At 41.3% G+C, this 11,814-nt stretch overlaps 1 protein-coding gene across 5 annotated transcripts in view; it reads right to left on the bottom strand.

Moving 5' to 3' along the window:
- Nucleotides 1-5,513: 5,513 nt before the first annotated feature.
- PAM (peptidylglycine alpha-amidating monooxygenase) overlaps nucleotides 5,514-11,814 on the bottom strand; it is a 114,647-nt gene continuing 108,346 nt past the window's right edge. For 2 of the 5 annotated variants that reach the window (XM_065744216.1, XM_065744219.1), the window contains 5 exons: nucleotides 11,625-11,724; nucleotides 10,313-10,366; nucleotides 7,555-7,764; nucleotides 6,815-6,871; nucleotides 5,514-6,344 (listed from right to left, as the gene is read on the bottom strand). In XM_065744216.1, coding sequence (XP_065600288.1) covers nucleotides 6,163-6,344; nucleotides 6,815-6,871; nucleotides 7,555-7,764; nucleotides 10,313-10,366; nucleotides 11,625-11,724 — 603 coding nt within the window. In that variant the 3' untranslated portion in view covers nucleotides 5,514-6,162. The remainder of the gene's footprint in view (nucleotides 6,345-6,814; nucleotides 6,872-7,554; nucleotides 7,765-10,312; nucleotides 10,367-11,624; nucleotides 11,725-11,814) is intronic. The other 3 variants (XM_065744217.1, XM_065744220.1, XM_065744218.1) reach the window with 2 other exon arrangements.

Genomic DNA, 11,814 nt, shown 5'->3' with positions numbered 1-11,814 from the left:
AATAAGCAGGAGAGCTCAACGTGAAAGAACAACCAGTTTGCCCATACCTTCCAGCACATTTTTCCCTTGGGTTTGCTAGCAATTAGTTAGATGAAGAACATGCCAAGGAAAAAACAAACAAACAAAAAACTGCCTTTGTATGAACACTCAAAGTGTTTCAGTATTGAACGATAAACCATATCTCATATTGAACTTTTGTGTAGCATTTGCTCATTCTGTGCTAATGTGCTCCTGTGTTCCAGCTCTAGACAATACTTGACATTTTAAAGATTTTTTCCCTCCATCTCCCAAGAACCAAATGTTCCTGTTTGGAGGACAGCAGTGAGTCATGATTTGCTTTTTCACAGCAAGTCACTGACAAATCCTGTAGAAACCCTGCTTTTGAGAAATAGATAGCTTTACTCATTGCAGTGCAGTGTCCATATCAAAGACCTTTTGCAGCAGGCATCTTTTAATAAACTTAAAAATGACCTAATATCAAAATCTGTTTGCACAGTTGGCTCTTTGGTATTTTCAGAACAGGAAAGGATAGAATATTTTTTCTTATGGCAGCAAATTAGATGCCTTCAGCTAACTCACTGGACTAGTTAGAACTAAAACACACAAGCACTGGCCTCTCAGCAGGCCGTAGAAACAGTGCAGAAGATGCTGCTTGCATATGAATCCAACAGAAGTCACTAAGACCAGGCAGTCAATTAGAAGGCTGAATAAATAAATGGCAATTAGCAGTGTGTTCAGGAGATGATTAGTATTACTCCCTTTTACTCATGCTAGATAAGCTACGGTGCCTACTGTGTGAATCTTGGTAATCAAGCTGTGTAGACATTTATGATGGCTTGTGTTGGAGGGGAACCATAAGATCAAGTAGTTCCAGCCCCACTGCTATAGGCAGCGACGCCTCCCTCTAGCCCAGGTTGCTCACAGCCCCACACAGCCTGGCCCTGAGTGCTTCCAGGGAGGGGGCATCCACAGCCTCACTGGGAAACCTGTTCCAGTGTCTCACCACCCTCACAGCAAAGAATTTCTTCCTAATCTCTAGTCTAAACCTATCCTCTTCCAGCTTAAAGCCATCTCCCCTTGTCCCTTTGCTACCTCCCCTTCTAAAAAGTCCCACCCCAGCTTTCCTGTAGTCCCCCTTCAAGTACTGGAAGGCTGATATAGAGTCCCCATAAGAACCTTCTCTTCTCCATGCTGAAAGCCTCAGCTCTCTCGGCCTGTAATGATGAAGAACAGTGCACAATGAGTTCTAATTTGTCATGGAAGCCCCTTAAGAAAGAAGTAACAGCAAACCAGACATTAACTTTATTTTAAAACTTATGATTTGGGAACTGCCTGAGAGCTGCATTCCTCACTCAGTTCCCCCTCCCTCTAATTTTACATAGCCTGAAACCACACCTGCAAATGTAAGTGCACAAGTCCATGCTCCAGTTGTGGGCACTGCCTGATGGTTTGTCCTTCTGGAGCAAGTAAGTGTTACTGCAGCCTCCAAGAATGGGCCTGGGAGTCCTTACTCCTGCAGGGCTCCTGGTGACAGCCCTGACGGAAGGGGCCTGCTGAAGCCGTGCTGCCTGGGTAGCAGAAGTAGGTGGGCTGTGAGCAGGCAGGCTGTAGGAAGGATGGCATTCCCTGCGTTGCCCCACCGTGGGATGTCAGCATGATGGCCCTGAAATCACATAGATAAAGCTTTCCATAATTTACCAGCTGTTACTCAGGTGGACCTTATCTGGGTGCTCAGTAGGAATCACTGAGCTTTGATCTGCAGAAGGGGAGTACTCAGAGCTGCAGCTGATGGCAAGAAGCAGAGCCTCGCATGTATAAAATGATATCCAAGTGAGTTGAAAGGGAATAGATCAGATTACATAGATTCTGCGCTTCAAAGTAGTTGAAATTTTTTTGTCAGTTTATGCCTTAAATCTCTCTACACCTCACAGTTGCCTCCTGTGCAAAGTGTGTATCACCATGGCAGTTCCCAGGCATGCTGAAAGAAGTACTCATTACTCTTCACAAAGCTGGCAGGTGCAGCAATGGGAAAACAGAAAAAGAAGGCCACGGGAAAATGAGGTCTGTATTCTGTGCAGAGTTTCAGTGGTATGTGATGAATAATACATGGGGTTCCCTATCCGAGGGATAAAATTGGCACTGTTTGTCCAGTCAGAGGCGTCATCCATCACTTCTGCAGATTAAAGACTCAGAAAAAGGAGGGCAGGATCTATTCCTGTAGAAACAGGAGAAGCTTCAGCAAACATAGCTTTTCCAGTTTGTTTACTTCTGTCTGCTGTCTGTCTGTCTGTGTGTTGGGTACCCGCTCAGATGCCAGCCCCAGCACTCACTGCTGGCATGGCCATGGGCTCCATCCAGCTCTGCACCCAGCACCAGTGGCCTCTAGGACATCAGGAAGGGATGGCAGCTTGTGAAGCTACTATCCAGTGCTTTGTTTTTCCAGGAAGGCCTTTCCTTCTCAAACTACATTCTCAGCAAGGCCTGCACTTGAACAGCGCTCATAGACTCATAGACGCATGCTGTTTTTAACAGGCCATCTGAATTCTGCTTTGACACACTTATTTCAAATATACCCGTGGCCATAGCATCGATTTTGCATTCTGTAGAGTTCACACATGTCTGCCATCAGGCTGGATCAGTGCAAGCAGACAGGGGAAATCCTGCAGAACTGATGGTGGGAGGTGGCCCTGGGAGTTGACAGCAGGTGGGATGCTGCCTGGAGCACTCCTTCCTGTGGGCACATGGATGTGGAAAACATCAGAACAGAGACTGGAACCAGATGATAACTGTTGAAGTATAGATGTATTTCTGAAGCAGCACGACCTACATCAACTGAATGCTGCGTGACTGAGCACTCACAAAATATATGATTTAAAAAAGCATCTGCTTGTGCATTAGGCATCTTGTGCCTTGACTACCATGGTGCCGAAAGTTCCATACAGCTTTGTAGTTCACACCAAAATGGGCAACCCTCAAACCACAGTGGCTGTGAGAAAGGTCTCTGAGGGCAGTGCCTGTGCCTGAGACGCACCTCGAGACAAAAAAAAAATGGCAACGTTGAGGGATTCTCTCCATTTTAATGCAATTCTCTCTTCAGCTGCACCCTAAGGACATGCTAAAACACAGTGAGAAGCGTGGTGGTGCTGGACTACAATGGGGGTTCTGTTGTTAACACCAGTGTAAACAGAAACCACCTTCAGCCTGCTGTGGCTTGCTATAGCTAGGAACATGAGTTGCTGTACCCCACCCTGCTAAATTCCTCACAATGTCATGATTAATACACACATATATTGCATTCATGACTTTAAAATATCATCAGCAACTAATAACCACTTCCCAAGTTTGCTTAAAACTATCTGCTAGAAACTGTGTTTTTTTTTTTTTGTTTTTTGTTTTTCTATAGCATTGTTATGTGAGGATTAAATGATACTTTCAGTGCAGGCTCCAAACAAATGTCTCTACATTTAGTGGTGGTTTATTTTTTATTATTTCGTGCAACAAAACCAACCAGGGGCTTCCTAGCAGAACACCCTGCTTCATGGGGAAATTAGCAATAGAAACATTACCAGGAACGAGCAGCTCAGCATTTAGGAAAAATCTGATGCCACTTGCTCCTTGGCTCCCACGCAGCTCTCCCAGTGCTCACGTAATGAATCTGGTCAGATGCTCCTCTTGTTTTGAAGCTATGAAGGCCAAACCCAGCAGTGTGCAGGTTTTGCTTCAGTACACAGGCAAATCTGAACTCTCCACAGGAGCTGCAGGGAGTTCTGGGAGCAGTTATATCAGAGCAATGTTTTGCAAATTAATATTGACAGCAATGAACCCTAATGCTGTGTAACATGGCAGACGTGGCTGACCTAAGAGTTTTGGTAAGACAGGAATAAATCCAGCTTTCACAAACAAGAATCTGTTTCCATATACTGCATAGCTCTACGAATCCTTGTTAACTACCACAGCACACAGCTTAATTAGAAAATTCTACTTAACCACGGTGCTTCCTGAGGAATCAGTTTGCAACTAATGATGGCCGTGGCAAGGACAGCTGCTGAATCGGGACAGGAATTCCATTGACGTGGGACACCTCCATGTGACAGTGTGTGTTCTCCCCATGGCTGCCGTGTGCCCCCACTAACTACTGCTTCACAGATGGCTCCTGGGATGGCCCTCCACCATTCTGTCTGTGGGAATGCCTTCCCCAAAAGGCTTAAGATTAATCAGTGATTCTGAAAAGTTACTGCCACGTCCTTGGAATCCCAGTGTGGGCAATTCTATGTTGTTCATTAAAACCACCACATCCTCACAGATAGCGTTTTGATGAAAGCCCGTGGCTTTTTAGAACTAGTGTCGTATACACCTCCTATGCTTGCAGTGCCACCTCAGATTTCTAACTTTTTCCATCAAAAAACTTCCAGTAAAATACCAACCTCCCTCCTCTGAAGAAAGATTTAGAAGATCCTTCTGAGCCACCTTTATTCATCTTTACTCATACACAAAGCTACCAAAGTCACAGCTAAAAACTAAGATGAAAATCACCTCGCTTCCAAAAGCAGGTAAGAAAAATGCTGTCCTTACAGCACTAGAAAAATATGCAGAATCTGGAGAGGAAGCAACACAGAACACGGCTTACAAAATGGAGCCCATAGTCCAGCATTTTAGAAAGTTACCTTAGGAAAAATAAATCTCAAGGAGTCCAAGTGTTTTTTCCATAAGAAGGAAACGCATAAAACCTCTCAGGCTGGGTCCTGTCTTCTGCTGCTGTACAATTACCTTTCTAGCCTCACAAAACCTGCAGCCACAAGGAACCCACAGCCTATTTTTTGAGCTCTTCTCATCATCAGCAGCAGTGTGCTACAACACCCGCAACGACGATTGTGAAAGCAGCTTCATAAAAAGCTGTGTCAGTTACAGCTGTGTAAAGTCTGCTCATAACTCGTGTTTTAAAAGGAGATTAATCATGCTCTGATCCTCAAACTAGGCTGATAAATTGTGACAACATCACGCAGTGATTCACACTTCAGTGACTCAGGCAGGAGGACAGTAATCTGCCAGGCCTTCTGTTCAAGAGGGGCAACGTCAGCAATGAGGACTGCTGTGGAATGGATGGAAAAGGGAGCGAGGAGAAACAGGATAATCAGAACTGCCCATCAGGTTGTGCTAATGCCCACCCTGAATGATCCGTGTTGTAATTTGAAACGTGAGCTTCCTCCTAGCTGTGACTGTGATTTATTAAATACCACGCTGTTTTAACAGAACATCTCCTCTTTAAATGTTTAAGCTTCACTCTGAACACATACGTAAAACCTGAGTCTTAAAACAAAAGCAACTCAAAAAATAAACCAAATCTTGTGACATAGCAAAGTATCTTCCAGCTTTCACACGACATTTCACTTTTTGTCCTCTGGTAAGAGACAATTTTTTCTTTTTACTGTATTAAGCAGTCTATGTAACTGTTACAAAAGTTGCATACAAAAACCTTAAAAGCGTGCAAAAATTCCAGAGTACACTGAGACAGCTAATGCTCTGCGAACACTTTATTACACAAATTACATTCAATTCCTGAAAATAGTGTTCTAACAGTGATACCATCTAAAAATAAGACATCCCAGAAACACATCAAGAAGAAAAAACAATTAAATACTTTTTTTTTCCTTCAATGCAATATAATGTTAGTGATTTTAAAAAAATAGAAGAAGATTTAGCAGCTTCATTTTCTTGTGGCACTGTTTTTTTTTTTCCTCTGTACTGCAACAGGTTAAGGACATGAAAGAGGAAAGGCACAAAAAAGAAATTGGCAACTGAATATTTATAGGAAAAATACTTTCTCGAAGCAGGTAATACAATTTATTTACAAATACAGAAAAGATCCCCAATTTGTTATGAGAAAATACTACTGCTTTAAATCAGTGCTGCAATCAGAAGAAGACTGGATGCTTTATTAAGATGGTCACATAACAAAAAAACCCATCACTGATATGGAACTTCCATACACTCCTCCACTTAAAAAGAGACCCAAAACCAAACAAAAATTAAAGAAACCAGTGTACAGCCCCACACAGACTAGTACGGTTTACAATTAAATACACAAAATCTTAAACGTGCTTAAGGGAAAAGGAATCTGACATTCTGGGTTGAATCATATAATGGAGAACTCAAAAGCTGTTTTCAGGAGGATGAAAGTGCTTGTGGGGGTGGAGGTGCCGAGTATTCTTCTTCTGAGTCTGTGCCATCCTCCTCATCTTTTTCTTGATCGCTTCCCTCGGTGCTGAGTCGGTCGAACCCTTTTCGGCTGTAGCCCTTGTGACTTGCAAAGAAGTTCCCAAGGTTGAGGCCGCCCCCACCTTTCCCTGCAGGAAGGAAATGATCATTAAAAAACTGCTTTAGTGTGCGGGAGGGAAATCAAAACTTGTTTACACAGTCAATATTTCTTTTAAGTGTCCTTCTAGAGAGTGTTCTTAAAGAGCTGCACAAGAGCTGATTATACACAGGAACAGGAAGGAAACTCATCTTTCTCATCTTGGATGTTTCAAGTATGTTTTTTCAGCAAACATCATTTCATTAGAAGTCTTTGCACATGCTATCTGCATCCCTACTAGATTGCCCACAGTCTCAAAGCATTTCATTCCATTCTCCTGATACATTATTCACAGACTCCTCAGTCCCGCTTCCTTTTCAATGTGCAGACACTGCTGGATGAAGGGAATCAGTCAGAAAAGACAACTTCCCAGAACATTCTCTGAGAAAGTTCCACTAGAAATTATCAAATGACAAAAACATTCATCTATTGAGTGCTTAAAAGACCTTAGATGTTACTTACCCCTAAGTCTGCCTAAAATTCGGCCTGAATTTGAGTCAAGTTTGTGCTCCCCATCAGCTGAAAGATAACACAGATTTCAGAAATCAGCTTCAAAATTATCTTTCACGATTCAGTAATTATTTCTGTTTTCTAATACAGTGCACTGAGATTGAGCACATTGACCAGGAGCATCAAGAAAGATGAATTTTCAATTTCTTGGTTAAGGTGAAGAGTGATAATTCCTAACAGGGCAATCACACCTCAAAAGTTCAGCGTATGGCACTTCAGCCATTGAGAAGTTTCCCACCTAAGTTATTTCTGAGCATTTCATTCCTTCAAGTGTTCACTTCTGCAATGGCCAAGAGTTTACAGGGAAGGCAAGAACCCTGTGGTTTATAATGTGCACAGCCAACAGCTACACTGTGGCACAGGACAAAATATGACTTGACATTTGCAGGCGGTGCAGTCTGTCTTTGGAGATGGATGCTTTCCAGAAGACAGCGATCCCTACGTTCCTTTGGGAACAAGTCCCTCTCCCCACAAACATTCTAAGTAGCACTGTAATGGCAAGGCAAAATCCTCAGAGCAATGAATTAAGGTGTATTTGAGGCAATGCTTGGTTATGCATTTATAATTTGCACAGCTCTCTGTTCTCAACAATTTCAAGATCCCAAATTAACATCTTCTCACACTTATATCCCTCTGTATTCAGAGATGTGCTGAAATGGAAAGATCAGAACCTGTTCAGCACAGTCACTCACAGTTACCTCCATAGACTGTTGTCTTCCTCCAACGAATAAATACTAAAATTGCCAGCAGGACAACAACAGGGATAACTAGAAGAGTTGTAATAAGAACAAAGGAAACTCCAGTGCTCGCTTGTTGGACCATATGCTGTTTTTCCTGCTTCTTTAGAGGGTCTGTTGGTTCTGGGCTGTTTTTCAGTCTGGCTTCTACAACTGTTTCTGATGCTTTAAAAAGAAGACAATTTCAGTAATTCATAAGCATCAAGCAACAGAACAAAGAACTCAAGAAAACAACTGCTAGAATGCCTGAAATGCTGGGTAACAAGGAGACAAAAGACAAACACAGACACAGTTAGCTCTCACTAAAGAGGGATTCCATTCTCCAGCCCTGTCTGGCTCCCTGAGGTTTTCCTTCCAAATGCTTACTTCTAACCTCAGAGAAGAACAGTGTAGGGCAGAGATGAATGATACCACACTCCAGAAAGAATGCCTTCTCCTTTTCCCAGAAAGAAGAGGTGCCAGACACGGTTTTGCCTTTAGTTAACTTATTATTTTAAATATGCAAAAATCCTGAAAAACACTCTATTTTGCAAACAAGCATATCTCCTTTTGAGATAACTTTCTCACACTAAATACAGAAGTCTCATACAGGTTCTACTGTCACAGACAAAAAGGAAACATTTAAAGTTATTTTCAATAAACTTGTGACAGAGGGTTACATTCTCAGAACTTGGACTCTGTAAAGAACTTCTAAAAACTTCATCCAGTCATTCCCAACTGTTTCCTCTCCACCTATGCTGAGAAAAACCACTTCAATAAAATCCTCCACATAATGTTTCTAGTGTAAGAAAGACCATGTACTACATGCTATTTTTTCATGACTAAAGCTGTCTAGCTACGTAATTTTAATGTTTAACTGCTTGTATAAAAAGGTAGTTATATCACAGAAATTGAATACATTGTGATTCTATTCTGTATTCAGCTGAAAAATGAACTGAATGAACAGGAGACACTTCAGATTTCAACTAAGGTTATTAAAAAGATAATCCACTCTCTGCTCTAATTGTCATAGACTCCATCTCCTACCAGTATCCTTGCCAACCTATCAGCAACGCTCCAGCTCTCCTAATAACAGTGAGATCAAATGGCATGTGCAGAACCAGTAGAGGTCCAGCCCTCACAAAAGGCAGGTCCTGCTCAACCAACCCAATCCTCTATGATGAAGCGACCCGCCTGGTGGATCAGGGAAAGGTTGCTGACACAGTCATAGCCTAGACTATTGTCCTGCAGAAGCTAGCAGCCCATGGCTTGGGCAGGTAACAGTGGATGAAGAACTGTCTGAATGGCCAGCCCCAGAAGGCGGTGGTGAATGGTGTTAAATCCAGCTGCTGACTGACCAGGAGTCAGTACTGGGGCCTGACAAGGAGAGGTTCAGGTTGGATATCAGGAAAAATTTCACCTCCAGAAGCGTGATTAGGTCTTGGAAGAGGCTGCCCACAGAGGTGGTGGCGTCACTGTCCCTGGAGATGTTTAAGAAACATTTAGATGTGGTACTATGGGGCACAGTTTAGTGGGGAAATACTGGTGGGAGGTGGATCATTGGACTAGATGATTTTGGAGGTCTTTTCAAAATTTGGTGTCTCCATGATTTTACGATTCTGTAACATCCTCTGTAACATCAGAGTTGTCAGCTAGCATGGTATCTACCTAAAAAAAGCTGAAATACATCCACACTTCCTGGACTATTTACACTGTGGATGCTTCATTATCAGCACTTCTTTTGAATGCTTCAAGGGTTGTGATGCAGAGATCTTACGAGATGAAACAGAAAGGTAACTATTTTGACAATAAGAATTTCACTGCTTTGTAATGGCCAACTACTTTTTTCTGCTACGTGTTCCATTTGTCAGTTGGGAACTTTTAGTACATTTCTCTGTCTGCATATAAATGCATAAATCAAAGGCGAAAAGTGCTGAATCCAACCAAAGGGAATCGAATAAGACCAGCTGAACAATTTACAAAGCTTTCTTAGTTGCCAGACATTTCTTTTGCTGAAAGAAAAATAAACTTCTCCTTTTGAACATAAAAGTCTGTAAGACAGAATATTAACAGTTAAAGCTACTTTTCATCTTCATGAGCTACCCCTTTCAACTTTATCTACATACATTCCCCAATCCTCTCATAATAAATTTCTACATTTTCCTTTTTCAGCCACCGTTCTCATTCAGATAAAATGAGGAAAAAAAAGGCAGCAATTATAGAAAGAAATAGATAAGAATACAACAATTTTTTTTTTATATATATGGAGTAATCAAGGAGACTGCACACTGACAGACTGTGCATAAAGATGTCCCCAAAATCCCTTCTTTGTTGGCTGAGGATGGTAGAATAAGGAGCAGGTTGATGGGGAGCAACTATCACAGTTATATTTCCAAGTTATTCCTGCATCTATGGGAGCTAACATGCGTATCAATCAGGACCAAAGGAGACGGTGATGTGAAGTTTAACTGCTTGTTAAATTTTCATCTTTACACTTGTGAAGCACACGTCGTTACTGAAAACAAAGTTTTGACTGGCTGTGAGATAGTGTTGACTAAGTAACATGGTTATAAACTGCTTTGCCTTACTTACTATTCATTTTATCAATGAATATTTGTATGAAGTGATGGAAAAACAATCAAACTAGTTTGTGCCTTTTTACTCTAATTTGGCAGAAACAGACAGTCTATATGAAAATTCTACCTCCTTCATTTCCATTCAGAATCAGACTAACCTTTTATTTCCTGCACCTCAATACCAGCCTTTTTAACTGAACGATGTTCCATTTCTGTAAAACAAAATCATTCTTCAGGACAACTGACATTTCAGAAGGACACTCAGTGACATTTTCCTGCTAGCTTTCTCAAACATTCAGTACAATCCTACAGTAAACAATTCCATTAGCATCTGAACTTTACGAAGCAGAGTAAATATAAACTATTCAGCAGCTCACAAGGCCTTAAAAAAGAAGAGACCTTGATTCATAAAAAGTATTTGCAACAATTCTTAAGGTGGGTATGTGCAAGGCTCCCAAGTAGTCCTACAAAATCTAACACTTCCAATTACAACACAAACCATGATAGATTAAAGACTGGCTGAAGCAGGTCTCCTTTGCTACCACCATGCTAGACTGCAGCTTCAGTCAAAAAGCAAGGGACTTTCCCCTCTGAACGTGTTAAGTGATGAAAAAATTACTTTATTCTTCGTCTCAAACTTCTTTGAATAAAAGCCTAGAAGTGTTCTTGATCAGGATACTAGACGTAGAAAAAAAAAATGCATATCCATTCAGGCTTAAAATTTATCTGATCCCATTTCCTTTTACTAAGAACAGCTGATACCAGCTGCCCCATAAGAAAATCCATGAATTATAAACAGACAAACTGGTTTAGTCAGAATTTCATTTATAACAGCAGACTGCTGCTGGTTGTCTAACACCCTGAAGCCTGAGACTTTATCACCTTCATATTTTTTTTTGTTTTACCCAGGATGATGTAATGGTAGATTATATTTTTATTCCCTTAAAGTTTATTCATTACCCTTATCTATCCTTATTCAATTTATTCTCTCCTCAGAATCCTCCTAAACTGATGTCTGACTAATAAGGCTTCTATCCTTGATGTCAGGCTATCAGGTTTGTGGGTTACTAGATTAAAATTTGGAAATATTCCTACTTGATTTAAAGCTGACTTGTGATTTCATTTCAGCCCTAGAGAGCTCTCAAAGGAACCAGTGGACTTGTAGCATGTGACACACAAAAAGAAACAAAATGCTAAAAAGTGATAGGTTTGTTTAAGCATGCATTGATGTGATGAGGGGCAGATCTACCATGAGGCAAATGCATTTTGTTATCTCCTCATATACCCAGGACACCCCTTTGACAGAGCATGCAGTAATACTGATGAATGTTCTTTTAACAGAACTTAATGCTCTGCTAGTAGAGCATTTTGCGTACTGAAATCACTGTGATTAAACCAGTATCAGATAAGTGGCATGTATCTGAAGAAACAAAATGTCAGGATGTGACATTAAGAACAAAAAGAACATACTTTCTGCAGATGAAAACTTCCACACGGTTCTGGCATGAACATCTCCAACAAACGCTGTTTTATCTTCTGAAGCAACAATATCATGTGGCATCTCAAAGCTCTGTGAAGATAAGCAGCAAGAAATTACTCCTCAGTGTCCACACAGTCATGAGGCCTTTTTCACTTCAAAGCTTGAGAATGGTCATATTTT

The sequence above is a fragment of the Cyrtonyx montezumae genome, unplaced genomic scaffold, assembly GCF_038088225.1.
Source record: "Cyrtonyx montezumae isolate F1298 unplaced genomic scaffold, pur_monq_1.0 scaffold_30, whole genome shotgun sequence".
Lineage (NCBI taxonomy): Eukaryota > Metazoa > Chordata > Aves > Galliformes > Odontophoridae > Cyrtonyx > Cyrtonyx montezumae.
Note: the sequence above shows the minus strand (reverse complement) of the source record. Positions and strands in the feature narration are given on the sequence as shown.